Source organism: Chlorocebus sabaeus, chromosome 4 (assembly GCF_047675955.1).
Source record: "Chlorocebus sabaeus isolate Y175 chromosome 4, mChlSab1.0.hap1, whole genome shotgun sequence".
NCBI lineage: Eukaryota > Metazoa > Chordata > Mammalia > Primates > Cercopithecidae > Chlorocebus > Chlorocebus sabaeus.
This window is the reverse complement of record NC_132907.1, coordinates 29,901,257-29,919,014: the sequence shown is the minus strand read 5'-3', so window position 1 is coordinate 29,919,014 and position 17,758 is coordinate 29,901,257. Positions and strand designations below refer to the sequence as shown.

The 17,758-nt window shown below is 36.7% G+C and overlaps 1 protein-coding gene across 10 annotated transcripts in view; it reads right to left on the bottom strand.

Moving 5' to 3' along the window:
- ADAMTS6 (ADAM metallopeptidase with thrombospondin type 1 motif 6) overlaps nt 1-17,758 on the bottom strand; it is a 333,405-nt gene that overhangs the window by 95,976 nt on the left and 219,671 nt on the right. For 7 of the 10 annotated variants that reach the window (XR_005234665.2, XM_037982243.2, XM_073014733.1 and 4 more), the window contains 2 exons: nt 13,909-14,054; nt 11,708-11,771 (listed from right to left, as the gene is read on the bottom strand). Coding sequence is in view for 9 of the 10 variants with exons in the window: in XM_037982243.2 (XP_037838171.2) it covers nt 11,708-11,771; nt 13,909-14,054 (210 nt within the window). In the remaining variant the exon portion in view is untranslated. The remainder of the gene's footprint in view (nt 1-11,707; nt 11,772-13,908; nt 14,055-17,758) is intronic. The other 3 variants (XM_037982239.2, XM_037982240.2, XM_037982241.2) reach the window with 1 other exon arrangement.

Sequence of the window (17,758 nt, the reverse complement as noted above, 5' to 3'; positions counted from 1 at the left end):
GGAGAGGCCATTTCCTGATGGTTCACACCTGTTGCACTAAAGTGTTAACTGAATGCAAGTGCCAGGGAGAAGCAACTTCCTGGGCATGCACATTAAGAGACAAAATGGTGGAGTATGACCTTACAGGGTCACTCTGCCAGAAAAGGGAAGAAAAGCTTCAGATGGGCATGCGTACAACTTCCTAAACACACTGGGAATGCTCACCTCCCAAGGGCAGGAGGGTACCGCATATGTGGGCAGCCCACCCTAAGGGAAGAATCATGAGAAAGGGGCCAGGCTATTAAGTTCTAGGATGAAAGTTAAACACTGCACTTGACTTCGGTGCCCACTTGAGTCTCTTCCAAGCATCCTTTCCTTTCCTTTCTTTCCTGTTCTAAAACCTTTTAAACAAACTTCTACTCCAGCTCTGAAACTTGCCTCGGTGTCTTTTTCTGCCTTACGCCCCTCAGTTGTATTCTTTCTTCTGAACAGGCAAGAATTGAGGTTGCTGCAGACCTGTAGTGATTTGCCACTGGTAACTCGGCTACCTTCTACCAGTAAAATATATAAAGTATGTTTATAAGAATAAAATGGTTGACACATACTTGTTTTCTAATTATAGTTTAAGACACGATTATAACACTGTTTGTCAATGGATCAACTCTGTACCCTGTCTTCACTTACCCTGCAACTCTCCCTGAGGGCAAGATGTGTAGTTTCAGAATGTTCTCAGCTATCTGGTTCTCAGCTATCTAGTGAGGTTAGACTGGAAGACAATGTCTAAGGTGACCCAGTTCTTTCAGAGAAGCTTACCTTGCCACACCCACCTCCCAAGGGCGTCATCTCTTTTAAGAGCACTAGATTAGAAATTCCATGCTTTACTGGATCTCTTTCACAGCACTAGCCAGTTGCTAAGCTTTAGTTTCCCCTTTTTAAAAATACTGGTCTTTCCAAAGACCAAAGATTTGAAGATTTGATGAGGTACTGAATACCAATTAGGTACTAGAAATAGCACTAGATGTTTTACGTATGTTACTTCTTTTAATCGTCAAACAACTCCGCAAGTTTCATAGAGCCTATTTATATAGGAGTCAACTGAAATTTAGAGAGGTTAGGTGATTTGCCAAGGTCAAATAGCAACATGTGTGACATTCACACTCAAGTCAATCAATTTAACTTCCAACTGCATGCTTTTATTTTCACCACAATCCTACTTCCAAATATATAATTTTCCTGTCTGCCACAACCAAAGCAAAAACACTATTTTTGATCTTAAGCAATGCATTGAAAAGGAAAAAAATTGCTGAATAATATACTCCTCTAGCAGAGCTGACTGAGAACACACCAAGTACTACACAACCTATACTTAAATCTTAGAACAGACCACAGATGACCTGGAAAACCCTTTTCCTCCATATATTTTTTTACAGCTTTTACACATAAAGAAGGGAAATCAAATGTTTAAGATGCAAGAATAACGTGCCTTTCCATCCCAGCCAAAGCAGAGCTTATATGCTTCACCAGAAGTTCTATCATAATCATATTATCAAGTAAACACCAAATCACAAATAATATGGAGTAAGAAAAACACAAAGATAATTTTGGTTTTGGAAAACAACTAAGCACCAGAAAACTCTTTTCAGAAATTTGGGAAAATCCTTTTCATAGTAGCTAATATTTCTTCTTTAGGCTTTGATATAAAATTTGGTTTATAACCTTTATATAGTCATATTTTTGCTCTTTACAAAAATTAAGTTTTCTAGTATTCGCAACACTAACCTTTAAATTCTTCTACTTGAAATAGTTATAATATGTACATCAATTTTTATCCTCTTAGAACATTCTGCATGATAGTTTCAAGTCATTTGAATGAAAAATTGTTCAGAAAAACAGAAATGCCTGATTAGTAGTCAGTGTTCTTTATGCCAGTAAAAATAAGATTCCATATACATAATAATCAAAAGTCTACTTTTGAGCAGCTCCTAAGCAAACATTTTTCAGAAGATTGAGCACAGATCTTGGGTCTTCACTTTTCATAATGGCTCTGCCAGAAAATCATGTTAGTTTCTACTTTTGCATATTTATAAAATCTGTCAGGACCTAATCAACCATTTATCTCTATGTGCAAAAACGAGAACTGTGTCCTCAACCAATGAATTCTCAAGCATTATGACTTCTATAAAATTCTGCCCTCCAAACCCAGGTTCCACAAGGCCATGCCTATTAGATTAGCTCATGATGCCAAAAACTCTATTGTAGTTCCTGGCTTAACAGAAAGATCAAATTTTATCCATTTCTCCTATATGTCTTTAATAAATGTTCCTGGTTTCTCAGCAGCTTCAAGATGAAAGGTATATTAATTTGTTCCTGCTGCAGCTATTGTCTTTACCTGTTATTCCAGCCTGGAGACCATTATTTGTGTATCAAAGAAAGGGTCCTTGTGTAGCTGCTTTTGAAGACTTTCTAGGGCGACAAAAGGTGATACAGGAAACAAACTGCCCATCCAACACATCCTGATGCAACTAATCAGCCTGAGTCTAGTAACTGAATGCCTTTGGCATCTAGGCTGGTTATGTCGTTGTTGAGAGTGGGCAGGCCAATTTTACAGCTTGACATCCTTTTCTGTTCTATTCTTAAATTCTTAGAATGAAAGTTTTGTCTTCATAAGTTGCTTCTTCTATCTCTGTGGATCTTTTCTTTGAAATCAGGTTAAGAGGGATAGGAGTTAATAGGAACACTGTTCCCTTTCCACCAAAGAGCTCTCTTCTCTTCTTACCATTTCTATACCTTTTAAATGTTTGGGGTAGAAATTAAATCAGCATTAGAAAGAAACTGCAGAGGCCGGGCGCGGTGGATCACGTCTGTAATCCCAGCACTTTGGGAGGCCGAGGCGGGTGGATCACGAGGTCAGGAGATCGAGACCATCCTGGCTAACACGGTGAAACCCCGTCTCTACTAAAAAACACAAAAAATTAGCCGGGCGTGGTGGGGGGCGCCTGTAATCCCAGCTGCTCGGGAGACTGAGGCAGGAGAATGGCGTGAACCCGGGAGGCGGAGCTTGTAGTGAGCCGAGATCGCGCCACTGCACTCCAGCCTGGGCGACAAAGCGAGACTCCGTCAAAAAAAAAAAAAAAAAAAAAAAAAAAAGAAAGAAAGAAAGAAAAAAAAGAAACTGCAGATATACTGTTTTTGAGCTTGCTACTTTTTTAGACTACTTGCCCTACGTTGACTCTAGGTTCTAATTTCTCCTCTAACATAAGCAAAGAGAGTCCTATGAGCCTTGTATGTTTCAATCTGATTCACCAGGGTAGGGCTCCACACAGGAGGAATATCAAAGCTTCAAAATAATAAAGTATTCCTTTTTGGTTGTGGATGTATGTCCTTTTGTCATGACCACAAGACATTATGAATCTTAGAACTGATAATGTTTGTCTCTTTACTTGGGTTACTAGGAAGCTCGGAGCAAAATTTGTGACCCATCTTTTTTTTTTTTTTTTTGAGATGGAGTTTTGTTGTTGCCCAGGCTGGAGTGCAGTGGAGCGATCTCGGATCACTGCAACCTCTGCCTCTTGGGTTCACGCCATTCTCCTGCCTCAGTCTCCCGAGTAGCTGGGATTACAGGCGCCCACCACTAGGCCCGGCTAATTTTTTGTATTTTTAGTAGAGACGGGGTCTCACCATCTTGGCCAGGCTAGACTTGAACTCCTGACCTCGTGATCCACCCGCCTTGGCCTCCCAAATGCTGGGATTACAAGCGTGAGCCATTGTGCCCGGCCAATTGTATACGTATTTTAAATTATACATATTTATATTATTTTCCTTTTCCTCTGATCTTCTAAAGTATTATATTTTTTAGTTTTGATTTTAATGTAGTGCTATAAGCTAACAACTCTAATCAGAGAGTTACAACTAATAACAATTATTATTATTATATGTAAAACCATAAGAACCATGCAGTAAACCATAGTACCAACTACTCAACCACAGAAATGAGAGGATCAAGACTACTATATTACATGGGCTATGTAGAATGGGTTGCAAGGTCCTAAAGATAGAATTCAGGTAAAATCTATCAAACACCGTTGAACCAGCCTAATAGTCTGGATTTTCTATTTTCTTTTCTGTTTCTGTTTTTCTATTTTTTTATTTGTTGAGACAGGGTCTCTGTCACCCAGGCTGGAGGGTAGTGAGCATCTCAGCTTACTGTAGCCTCAACCTCCGAGGCTCAGGTGATCCTCCCATTTCAGCCTCCCAAGTAGCTGGGACTACAGGCATGCACCATCATGCCCAGCTAATTTCTGTATTTTTTGTAGAGATGGGCTCTTGCCATGTTGCCCAGGCTGGTCTCAAATTCCTGGGCTCAAGCAATCCACCTGCCCCTGCCTCCCAAAGTGCTGGAATTGATTACAGGCATGAGCCATGGCACCCAGCCAATTTTCTATTTTCAATTTTAACTTACACTTTGAGCATACTTTAGAAAACATACAGCAAGTCTCAAAGATTCATGGCAATAAATAAAAAACTCTGGTTCTCCAGTTGTTTGACTATCTGACGTTATCTTATTTTTTTGAGCACTGATTAGAAAATTCTTCCAGGATCATTTTAACTTACTCTTTGTATTACTTCTAATTAAGTTTCAAGAAAAGTTTTGGAATTGCAAATGACCAAGCCAAAAACGCTTATGTATTGTTATCTAGTCCTTAACTGTCAAATTAATTTTAACTAATTGGAAAGTTTACTTTCAAATCTTATTTATAAGACCATTCAAAGTGATATGTGTAGTATTAAATTATGTAAAATAGGTACTAAGGCAGGAAGCTGGTTTGATAAAAGAAAGGTATATTCTTTTAAATCCTTTAAATTGGGGTGGCTCACATATAACAGACACCTGGGCATCATTGGAAAAAAGAACATTTAAACTATTATACATTTAGAAAAAGCATAAAAGTTAACTTAAAGAACACAGACATAATACCATACTGTTTCAAGAGTAACACCTATTCTTTGTTAACTGGAAAACACTAAACTTTTGCTTACATTACTCAATCTTTTTTTTTTTTTTTTGAGACAGGATCTCGCTCTGTCTCCAGCCCGGGGTGCAGTGATGCAATCTCGGCTCACTGTAACCTCCACCTCCTGGGCTCAAGCGATCCTCCCATGTCAGTCTCCCAAGTAGCTAGGACTACAGGCACATGCCCAGCTAATTTTTGTATTTTTTGTAGAAAAGGGATTTCGCCATGTTGCCCAGGCTGGTCTCAAACTCCTGACCTCAAGTGATCCGCTCACCTTCCCTCCCAAAGTGCTGGGATTACAGGAGCCAGCCACCACACCCAGCCACATTATTCAGTCTTAACTCCGATCACCTCACCTTTTATACTTTATTATTAAATTCTATAGGTTATATAATAGAAGCTCTTAGATTTTTAAAATGTAGACACTTCTGCTCTAATATGACACACACCTTCATGAAAAATCTCTTTCTGTAAAATTGCACACTAAAAATAGCAGGCATATGGGAAAAATTGGGTTAGAAGCAGACGATTCAAAGACAGGGCATTAAAACAAAAAGAAAAAATTCTAATAAAATACTAGCACAATATTTTAAACACATGGCAAATTCCTAGCAAAGAAATACTGGAGTAAATGTAAGATATTATCTTTTCAAAAACTTGAAAAAATAAGGAAGGCTTATCAGTTGAGACTGCTGAGTTAGAGAAACAGGAGGCCAGTGTAGCAAGAACAGGCAGAAACACACAATAAGGCTCCTATGATGCTGCATGTGGCCAAACGTTTTGAGCAAAAAGAATGTGGGGTGAATAGTCATCATGTGCAGTACAATTTTCCTTTGTCCCTCAGCTATGCTGATATTGTTTGACTCTCGCTGCTATATTATTTAACATCACAAAATAACAATCAAATATAAGATAATTTGTATTGCAGAAGCAAGCTTGTAACAGAGCAAACTATACCAAAACTTTATATTATAGTTTTTCTAGATTTATGTTGAAAGAATGGAAATGTAAAATACTCCACCAAACCAACTCACTACTGACAAGAAGGAGAACTTGTCTCAGTATGGGAAGAGAATATGATTACAATAATATGTTTGGTACATAGTAGTGCTCAGTAAATGTCAGCAGCAGTTGCTCCTACTACTATCACTACTTCTGTGGCTACTACTTTTACTAGTAAAGGTAGAAATTAAAATAGCTCTGAGATAGACACCTGTGGCTTACCCAATATCCATTACTCTCTGCTTTCTTGCTAATAGAAGTTCAATATTTTGCTTAGGAATCTGTCTCTCAGGAAAGGTGGCCCTAACCCCATTTTAGGGGCAAATCACTATTAATCTAAACCAATAATGGTAATCTCATTCCTTTTGTCAATGGCTGCTTTAAGGGTGGCCACAATGACCTCCTGGCAAATAAAACCTGAGGAAATTTTTTTTTTTAATTTTAATTTTTTTATTTCTATCGGTGTTTGGGGAACAGGTGGTGTTTGGTTACATGTGTAAGTTCTTTAGTGATGATTTCTGAGATTCTACAGTGGACACTGCACCCAATGTGTAGTATTTTATCCCTCATTCCCCTCCTACCCTTTCCCCCGAGCCCCCAAAGTCCATTGCATCATTCTTATGCCTTTGCATCCTCATAGCTTAGTTCCCACTTATGACTGAGAGCACATGATGTTTGAAAACCTGAAAAAAATTTGCTGAGGAGCAGGGAAGGAGATCTGGGAACAACTTTCGTAATACTTAAGAAAACGACAGTGGAGCAGTTTATCTTTTCTCTTCCTCTCAATATCATCAGGGCAGAAGTACTTTAGGTGCTTGGATGCTCTACTTATCTTTTTATGTTCCCCTTTCTCACAGAATTTGACCTCCTGACATCCCCTTTGCTATCTTGTCAGTTCCTTGCTAATTTTTAAATGATAAAAAAATCTGAGTAATTAAAAAAAAATTTAGTCAGAATAACCTAGTCTGTCACGACCAAAAATGGAAGTCTCTCTACATTTATTTATGTTTTTATTTATTTTTAATTTAATTTTAAAAATTTATTTTTTTTTGAGTCAGGGTCTCACTGTCACCCAGGCTGTAGTGTGGTGGTATGATCATAGCTCACTGCAGCCTCAAACTCCTGGGCTCAAGTGATACTCCGACCTCAACCTCCTGAGTAGTTGGTATTATAGGCGTGAACTCTTTATGAGCTAAGAGTGATTTGTTTTGATAATTTTACGCATAAAATTTACAATCTTCTTTGTAACAAGAATTTTTCTGTTGCATAGCTAGACTGTTGAGCTCTGTACTGTCCTATATGGTTGCCACCAGCCACATGGGGCTGTTCAAATTAAAATTAATTAAACTCAGAATTTCTGTTCTTCAGCTGCACTAGCAACATTTCAAGTCCTTAATAGCTAATTTGGCTAGTGGCTATTGGGCTGGACAGTGCACACATAGAATATTTTCATCATTGAAGAAAGTTCTATCGGACAGTGCTAGTGTAGATGAGGTATTTGGGAAATTTTTATATATTAGATTACATTAAAGCAAGCCCCAGCTTAAACAAAATTGCATTCATACAACTTTATTCACTTGGATAGCATGAAAATATATTTTAGTATGACAGCAGAATTGCCTCAAGTTCTGAGCTAGTAGAGTCAATATTAATGAAGAAAACATAAATATTTATGTATCCATAATATAGTTATGTTTACTGTATCTCCTTATAATTTGCTGAAAGATGAAACAGAAGACAAAGATAGTAATAGAAATCTCAACCCACCAATAGTAAGTTCTACAATCTGAACATCTAACACGTAACTCATGAATAAAATGCAACAAGCTGAGATGTTTGGCACTTTTTTCCTGTTACTATTATTCACATTACAGTATATAATACATATATTATAGGGCCTAAATGTATGCCCAACCCTGCAATTATACAATAATGGAATGAGTTGGGAATTGAGAGGAGGGTTTGATTTTCTCACTCCTACCTAAAAGTGTGACATACTATAGATAGGTATTCAGTTCTTCTAACCTTATATAAAACTTCCATTCTTCCGAGATTCATATCATCCAAATCACTATCTGGCTTCACTCCTATCTGGCTTAATCAATAAGGGTCACTTTCGTTCTCTCTCTCTCTTTTTTTGCTTAAGACAAGTTTTCACCATGCTGCCCAGGCTGGTCTTGAACTCCTGGACTCAAGAGATCTGCCTGCCTCAGCCTCCCAAAGTGCTGGAATTATAGGCCTGAGCCACTGTGCCTCTCTCTCTCATTTATTAAGGAGTCTGATAGCCTGTTCACAGTATGAACTAAATTCTAAGTTTCAGTAGCATCCTAAGTGACTTTCACATCCCTATGTTAAAGGTCCTCCTCCTCAAGACTTAAGTTCTTTGAACTCCTTTACCTCCAGTCAGGTTAGGCACACACTCCCATGGCCACACTCCATCCAGATTTGTCAGTTTGTCATCATTGAGAATATTCTCACTTGTCATATCTTTAATTGAAATACATGTCATTCTCTGATCTCCTTACCTTCTATCTCTCTCACCCTGTATTTCCTACTACTCTGGTTCTTTGATTTTTATGGCTTTTTAAGTTAGGTCCTTAATTTATTCCCTGTTAGCCCTCTTTGGACTCCATTGTTACTCCTGGCACAGAGCCCATGACTCAGCACTTCAATCATTCTTACCAATATCCCTACATTTTTCTTGATTTATTGTTCTGTTGTAATCTTGTCTTTCACAAATCCATTCTCATCTAAAGCATCAATCTGAGGCTCTTTCAATGGTTTCTTAATGTCCCAAGATAAAGATCACACTTCTTAACCCTCAGGCCTTACACTTAATTTTCCTTCTGTCTAAGATGCTCTCATTGTCACTTTTTTCTGGTCACCTTAGATTTGCCCTTCATGTCTCTAGCTTCCTGTGGGACAAAGTCCTTAAGTCCCTAATTAGGTTAGGTGCCATTCTATGCACTTTTATAGCATCCCATACTAATCGCATCATATCACTTATCACTCTGTATTATAATTTTCTGTACCTAAGTGATTTCCCAATAAATTTATAAGCTCTTTGAGGGCAGAGATTGTCTTTTCCACCCAAGCATGGTCTAATATACAACAGGCATTCAATTATTTTTTAAACAAATGAATAAATAACACTGGTAACTCTAAAAGATCATCATAATTGAAGTTACATGTAATTATTCCAAAATACTCCAAAATACAATTTTAATAGAATTAAATATGACAAATCAATTATATAGGTGATAGAAAAGCAGAAAATAGAGTAGGGTAAGGAAGATTAGGAGTCCTGGAGTTGTATGGACTGGAGAGGGCTGCAATTTGAAATTCAGTATTGAGAATGGTCCCATTGAAAATGTGACAGTTGAGTAAAGGTGATGAGGTGAGAGAGTTAACCACATAGATGGTTACATAGAAGGGAACAGTTACTGCAAAAGCCCGAAGGTAGGAGCATGTCAGGCACGTTCAAGGAAGGAGGCCTATGTTGCTGGAGTAGAGACAATGATAAAGAAAATAGTAAAAGATGAGTTCAGAGAAGTAATGAAAGCCAGATTGTGTAGACCTTGCAGGTTGTTGTAACGACTTTGGATTTAAGTAAAATGGGGAGCCATTGTGGGGTTTTGAGTAAAAGATAATCTGACTCACTCTGCCTCCTATATTGAGAACTGGATAGTAAAGGGGAATCCTCATAAAAGGCTATTAGAGTAATCCTGTGAAAGATAACAGTAACTTAGACCACAGCAGCAGTAGTGAAGTTAAGAAGCACCTACCATATACTTTGAAGGCAAAACTAATGGGATTTCCTGAGGAATTGGATATAAGCTATGAGACAGAAAAAGGTGTCAAGAAAGACTCCAGGATTTTTGGTGTAAGCCAAATGGAGTTGACATCTGAGATGGGAAAACCTGCTGGAAGAACGAGTGGAGAAAATGTTTTGGGGATAACAGTTGGACATGTGAAACATTAAATGTCCATTAAAAGTCTACTCAAATAGTAAGATATGAACCTGAAATTCATGAAAGAAGTACAGGCTGAAGATACAAATTTTTGGGTCAAATGGCAAATAAATGGTACAAAAGCAATAGAACCAGATAAGATCACCAAAGAAAGGAGTATTGGTGAGAGCAGAGACACAGGCCACCGACTAACTCCTGGGTACTCTAACATTGAGGTCAGAGTAAAGAGTAGGAACTGGCCCGGCGCGATGGCTCATGCCTGTAATCTCAGCACTTTGGGAGGCCGAAGCGGGTGGATCACCTGAGGTCAGGAGTTCGAGACCAGCCTGGCCAACATGGTGAAAACCCAGTCTCTACTAAAAAGTATATATATATGCTGTCAACTATATGCCAGGCGTGGTGGCACACGCCTGTAATCCCAGCTACTCAGGAGGCTGAGGCAGGAGATTTGCTTGAGTCCGGGAGACAGAGGTTACAGTAAGCCAAGATGGTGCCACCACACTCCAGCCTGGCCGACAGAGTAAGACTCTTGTCTCAAAAAAATAAAAATAAAATAAAGAGTAGGAACCAGTGAAGGAGGAAGAGGATAAGCATTAATGTAAAATAACAACTACAATGTAGTTTTCTGGAAGCCTATTGAAAGTGAAGTAGTAAGCTGAAGACTCAGAATTGACTATTAGATTTAACAGCATGGAAATCATCTGTGACTTAAAGAGCATTTCCATAGAATGATCAAGGCAAAAACCTGATAGGAGTCATTTTAGAAAAAAAAAAATGTGAAGAGAGGAAATGGATTCAGTAAGTATAGACAAATCTTTTGAGAAATTTTGTTTCAATGGGAAACAAAGCAATAGGAAAATAACTAGCATGGTTTTTTGGTTTGTTTGTTTACAGATAGGAGCATGTTTGTGTGTTTATGAAAAAATTCAGAAGAGAAGATGTTAGGACAATCATCTGCATATTTATAAAATCACCAAGAATTAAGACAGAAGTAGAGGTGGAGAGCATGAAAATGTTAACAGTCTAATGACATTAATTAAAAGGTATGGTTTTTAGATAGGGGAAGAGCGATCTGGAGGAGTAATGAGATATAAACACTGTCAATCCACTTTCAGGCTCGGTCATTCAATGGCTAAGAGAGAAAACAAAAGCCTACCAGTTTGAAGACTATAGGAGAAGCATTATCTTCAGAGGAAGAGCTAGTTTCCATTAAAGTAAGAAGGTAAAAGGAAGGAAAATTCAGAGAAGTGATTATTAGGGGTTTTGAATTCCTGAAGGTACAGGAGAAGTTTCAGTAGTTGGGCAGGGATAGAAAACAGAACAGAAGAGGAAATATACAGCATCTTGTCTATTGGATGAGGGATGATGTAGGAGTCTGGGACTTCTTGCGGTGGCAAACACAAAATTGAATAAAGGGCATAATAAGATTAATTCTGTGGAGTCAAGAAAGATAGTGGTGTTGAAGTTGTGAGTGTGTGGGACAGGGCAGTTCAGAGTGTGTGGGCCTCTCTTGATATCTGTTGGGGGAAGAATATACTTGTTCCCAGTGCTGGAGCTCCCCTTTGACCCTTATTAATGGAACTGATGGAGCTGAGGCCAGCTCCATTCATTATTAACAATTTAGAAAATTAATGTGACCTTCACACACATGAATTTCTTATCAAATAGTTTAAAATTAAAAAAATTTCCCTACTCCAGGGAAAGAATAAGCTAATTTTTCATAGAAGAGTTTGGTTTACTTACATCTGTGTTACAGGAGCGATACCGTTTCCTTTCCCCAAGGCAATATTTTCCACCTCCTGAAGGTCTGAAAAAACATTTTGTTTAAAATGTGAATATAATACATCTATCCATACAGAGTATATATATTACTTGATGAAAACATACTAAAGTTTACTTTCAAAAACTGTATCATTTGACATGTTTTAATTATTAATCATGCTGGTGATTGTTAGCAATAATTATGGTTGTTGAACATAAAAATTAAGGTAATTTATTATTAATTTGTATTAATAGTACTATTAATTTTGTATTAATTTACTAGTAATTTATAAGATTTTTAATTGTTATGATTTATATTCTCAAGAAAATCAATTGAGTCAATATACTTTCTAATTATCATAGTAAAAATAACTTATTTATAATGAAAAGATATTTAAATCATATTCAACAAAATCCATAATCTGATGCTACATGTTTACCAACTAGGAAATGGAAAGTTTGTTTTTACTCCAGACAGGAAGCAAGGAAACATGAAATAACTCCCTGCAAATAGCTTTCATTCAAAGTGAATAATGCAAAAACAAATTTCCATCTCATTTCAAAATAGTCCATGAAGTTTAAAAATTTAAATCTAAAAATCAGATGGCATTGCATTATATAAATACTAAATATTTTATATTTCACCAAAATTAATGAAACAGTAAGACATCACATATTTGACCATATAAGTTATCTTTAAAGAATTTAACATTAGGGAAAGCCATTGCTATTATTTGGGCATACTACCATTGAGTGATAAAAACAACTAATTTCTTCTTTTAAAAGAGGTCCAGTTTTTTTCCTTAAGTATCTGCGTATATTAATTATCACAGGGTTTTTTATACTTTTATTAATTTATAGCAGCTTTCAGTTGAACTTAGGTTAGTTATTCTGTAATTTTTAAAAAATGATCAAGTCTAAATCATAATTCTGGCTCACTGGTATCAATGGGATCATTAAAGCTACCTTTTGAATATATTTTGAATGCCAGTGAATGCTGACTCTAAGTAAGGAAGGGAAATGGCTCAGCTTGAACCAGCTTTGGAGAAATGGGTTGGTCAGATAAAAACAAGATAGTGGGGATGGTGGTAGCATGACTGGTTTATGAATGGGTAACAGGAAGCTCTGTTTAGCAAGAGGGGAATAACTGATAGGAAGTGGCAGAATGGAAACACAGAACTAATATAAAGCAAAACAAGTTAAAAGAGTAAAAGAAAAGACAGTTGGAGATAGGAACCAAAGAGAGGGATCCTGGGTTAAAAATGGAGAAAAACAAAAAATAAAAATAGACCATCTTTTATCTCAGAAGGAGAAAAAAAAAGGAAAAGCATTATCATAACATTATTCTCCTTCGAATACTAGCTGGGAAAGAAGGTCCTCAACCAGCGTTCTAGACAAAAATGGGTACTTGATATGTGGCAGCCAAAGAACGGTTTAGTCTTAGGGAGGACAAGAAAATACAACTAGAGGAACCGTCCACCTGTAATGGGCATGAAGCACTGGTAGGAGGGAGAAGCAACAGAGCTAGCAAAGAATACTGATGGTGCTGGCCTTGCGCCAGGGGGACTCGGGCTGGAGAAAAGAGTGGTGGGAGAGGAGCAGTCTGACCTGCATAAAACAGTCATGGGGAGAAAAGTGGTGGCAGCTCCGGAAGATGATTAATGGGGGCATATGAATGGAAACTATTTTAACACATGGGCAGTATTCTTTTCATTGTGATTTGTGATGCGAATCAAGGCATTTCAACCCTTGAAGTGCTCTCATTGGTCCTTTTAATACTAATGTAGCAGTAATAATTTTATGTGACATGTGAAAAGACCTTAGGTTTCCTGGGAATAATAGTAATGTAGCTAAGACCAGATTTGGATTCATCCATAATTCAGTAGTTTTTGGAGGAGGAAATCTATCTGATTATTATTAGATTAAAAGTTTGGCTTATCTGGGACAGATATACAATACTTTCTATTTTTTACATTTTATTTTTAGTTACACAATAAGGGGAAGGGAAGAAAAAGAAAGTCTGTTTAACAAAGCTCCTCCACTTTCCTGTGCCTATGGCTTGTTCTGAAGACAAGTACTTGGCTCACTAGTGAAACGTTTTTACAGATAACATGTGAAACCACAGCTTTGAATCATTTCCAACTGTGTCTTTTTGTTGGCTCCGGCTTACTTTAGCTACTTACGCTGGACTGTCACAGTGTCTTAGGGATGAGGAGACGCCTCCCCCGCAGGTCCTGCTGCACTCTCCCCATAGTGACCAGGGACCCCAGCCCCCATCTATGCTCTGGGGCCAAGTGCCAAAAGGAACACAATCTCCCTGATAACACCACTGCAAGATTTCACAGAAAACACAGAATTAGCTGTTAGGCAGATAGAGCTATCAGGACAGAAATACATAAGGGTCAGGTACTGACTAATTATAGGCATTAGCATTCTCCCAATAGATAACAGACAGATTGTTCTCTAACTGTGTTCAGACATTGGTGAAGGTTCATGTGACTTGCAAATGATCTTAGCTAGGCCATGATTTATAAGCCTCTAACATGTATTGGGAGTTCTTTAAAAAAAGTCACATTGCTTCTTTTCCCTTGTTTCTATTCCTCTAGACTTTCAGTGTTTCTCATTATAGAGCTAGCTATAGACCTCAAAGTCTTTTTTAGATATTTTAGTATTTTCTTTAAAATTTTTCTTTATATTCCACTATTATTGGATGCATGGAATGATAACGCAATATGGAAAGTTCCCCAGTAAGGAATTTTTATGATGGTAATTGCTCTTTCTTAAAAAAAAAAAAAAAAAAAGATTGGTTGAGGCTACAATAGTAAAAGAATGTGTTGTGGCATTTCATCTACATGAGCACTGCAGACATAATAAAAGTAATGCCAAGACATTAGGGACTGGGTACAAAAAAACCCTTTATACACCGACTAGCAATGTGTATGGCCCCCACATGAACATATGTATTGGAATTCTGCTCAGCTCTACTCTCTGCAATAAACCACACATACTGCACCTAAGTAGAAAGTCAGGAATAATTTATCGAGACACAGACATCACAAAATCAACTCATAACTCTAGCATGATAAATCTTATTTGCAGAATATGGCAAAATGAAAGTCTTTTTTAAACTAAGCATTTGTAGAACTTTATTGATGCATTTTTCAAATTATCAAACTTTGACAAATCAAAATAATGATACTATGAAAGTCATTTGTTTATATGAATAACAGTAAGGAACATGGTTATAAGCAAAGTTGAACAAATGTCATCCATGTTAGGTTGTTTAATAAAAATTCAACCTTATATTAAAATGAAAAGGGATCACGACATGGTACTTAGAAAGTGATCAGTTTATTATAGTAATTCTATCACCAAGCTTTGTTGGTTTTATCTCCAGAATATCCCTGGAATTCTTTCACTTTTCACCTTCTTCATCGCTATACTCTAGATCAAACTGGCAAATGGAGTGGCTTCTTACCTGATGATTGTGCTTCTACTTTTTTCTCCTAGAATCTATTTTCCAGAGAGCATTTAGAAAGATCTTTTAAAAACATGTTATCACATTATGTCACCTTTTTGCTTAAAAAACCTCAGTGGTTTCCTACTTCCATAACACCGATAAACAGTAGATTTAGTGATCTAGCCCCTGCCTCCTTCCTCAGCCCCATTCTCTCTCTTACACAGATTACTCCAGACACATTGGATTTCCACCTTCATACACTAAGTTTGTTCCTCCTTAGAGCATCTAAATTTACTGGTCCTTCTAGTAATGCTTTGTTCCCAATTCCTTCTACTGCTGTCTTCTCATCTTTCAGTCTCAGGTCAAGTGTCATTTCAACAGAGAGATCTTTCCTTGACCATCCTTATTCTAAAATGATACCTCAATACCCTTTCCTGCTCCCAGACTGCGCCCCGCATCCCTCGCCCCATGTAATAGTGATTCTGTCCTACTGCTTTAGTTCCCTCTTACCACTTAACGCTACTTTAAATTGCCCCGTTTACTTATTAGATTGTTTCTTTGTTTGTCTCTCCTACTTTGAATGTAAAAGCCTCAAGAGTCACTTGTGGCTATTTGAATTTAAATTAATTAAAGAATTCAGTTCCTCATACCCACTAGCCACAGGTAGCTAGTGGCTACTATGTTGGACAGAGCAGATGCAGAATATTTCACCACAAAATATTTTATTGTAAACAATGAATGCCTAGAATAGAACTTGGCATGTATTGTGTATGTAACAAAAATTTATTAAATTAATTAATTGGCACATAGTATATATGTAACAAAAATTTATTAGATTAATTAGTAAGTAAATTAAGGAATTGTGTCTTATTTTGGTTATCACATGTCAGGAAGGAACTGGAAATATGGAAGGTAAAGAAACCAAATTCATATTTGTTTCCTAGTAGGTGGTACTCAATTGACAATCATAATGGACTTTTTAGAGGTATGCTGAGCAATTATGTGTCTATACAAAAATTAGGCAAGAGGAAGTTAACATTTCCTTGGCTGTAGGGAAGAATATCTGACCCTAAGTCTGATAAATATTAAAACAGGATATTAAGAAAGATTATTGAGTTTTGAGCAGTAAAAATTATCATGAAGAAGAAAAGATCATCTGTCCAAAATGATGAAGAAGAGGCAGTTGGCTAAACCAATAATATAGTATCAACCCTGTGATCAGGGTTGATAATGATCAGGGTTACTGATAATGTATACCTGAGAAGGAGAAAATGTTCCACTTGAAAACTTATGACTTACCTAGTTGGTCTTGAAGAACAATAATTTTTATAGTGATATGTTAATTGTATCAGATCTGTACCTATACAAAAGTCACAGCATCTGGCCAAATAATCTCCAGTTTTGTGGTTCTGTTACTACAAGTAACTGTGTGTGAAAATATTTATGTCTGCACCCAGTTATCCTATGCAAATAACTAAGCAGTATAGTCCTGGCCAGCAATTAACTGCTCTTTTTCCCCCTGTCTGCAATTAATGAGAACTGACACTTTCAGAAACTTCAAATCTTAAAATATGCCTATTTTTTCAAATCAGAAACTTAGCATTATTGATTTCAAATAAGATTAAAGCTCGATTTTACATTTATTTTATACTATCACAGAGTTTAATCTAAAGCTCAAAGGAACTTTAGAATTCATAAGGCCTAAGCACTTCATTTTTTCAGATGAGGAAACCAGAACCTAAAGGAGTTGAATTGCCCAAGATCACATACTAGTAGAAAAGGGATTATCTGTCTAAAATACACACAAAAAATTAGTGGGTAAAAAAAAAAAAATCCATCGGAGGTGTATGATTATGTATTTGAAGACACTAAAGAATAATATGCTTTACTGGATTTTTATAACTACATAAAATACAAAATAATACTAGAGATTTTTTTTTAAACACAGCTGTAGATACGCATGTTATTTCAGACCTCTTTGTATATACCTATGATTTGTAGAGAAAAAATATTCAGGTTTTTTCATTTGTCAGGTGATAAAAGAATTGTAGAATTGTGAGAGCTACAAGAATACTTAAAGATGTAGTTTCCAAAGTATATTAATATTATTACACATTTCTAGAATGCTCACAAAATGTAGGGCAGGAAGAAAAGTCACATGAACTAAAGTCATTCTTCAGGTAAAAGATAAATACAATATTCACTTTGTAAAATGTTGCTCAGTGTTCATCACTACAGTCTACACAGCAGTAGTATTTCATAAATGGTTTGCTAAAAGGCCTTATATTGCACAAATTCATGCTTTGGTTATATCTATTCCATGGAGTTATATCATAATAGGAAATTTTATCAGAAAGTTAAGTAACAAAGATTAATGGGTAAATAAATCATAATATAAGTATCAGTCACCTAGCGGTTGACAAGTTTAGTCTCTAATTTAAAACTAGTTAACAACTTAGTTAACTAGCTAACAAGTTAACAACTTTGGTCTGTGTGGGACTTCATGTTACAAACTTCAGCTCTAGCAATATCTTTGGTCTAAAGCAAGTCACTTTTCTTTCTTCTCTTTTGTT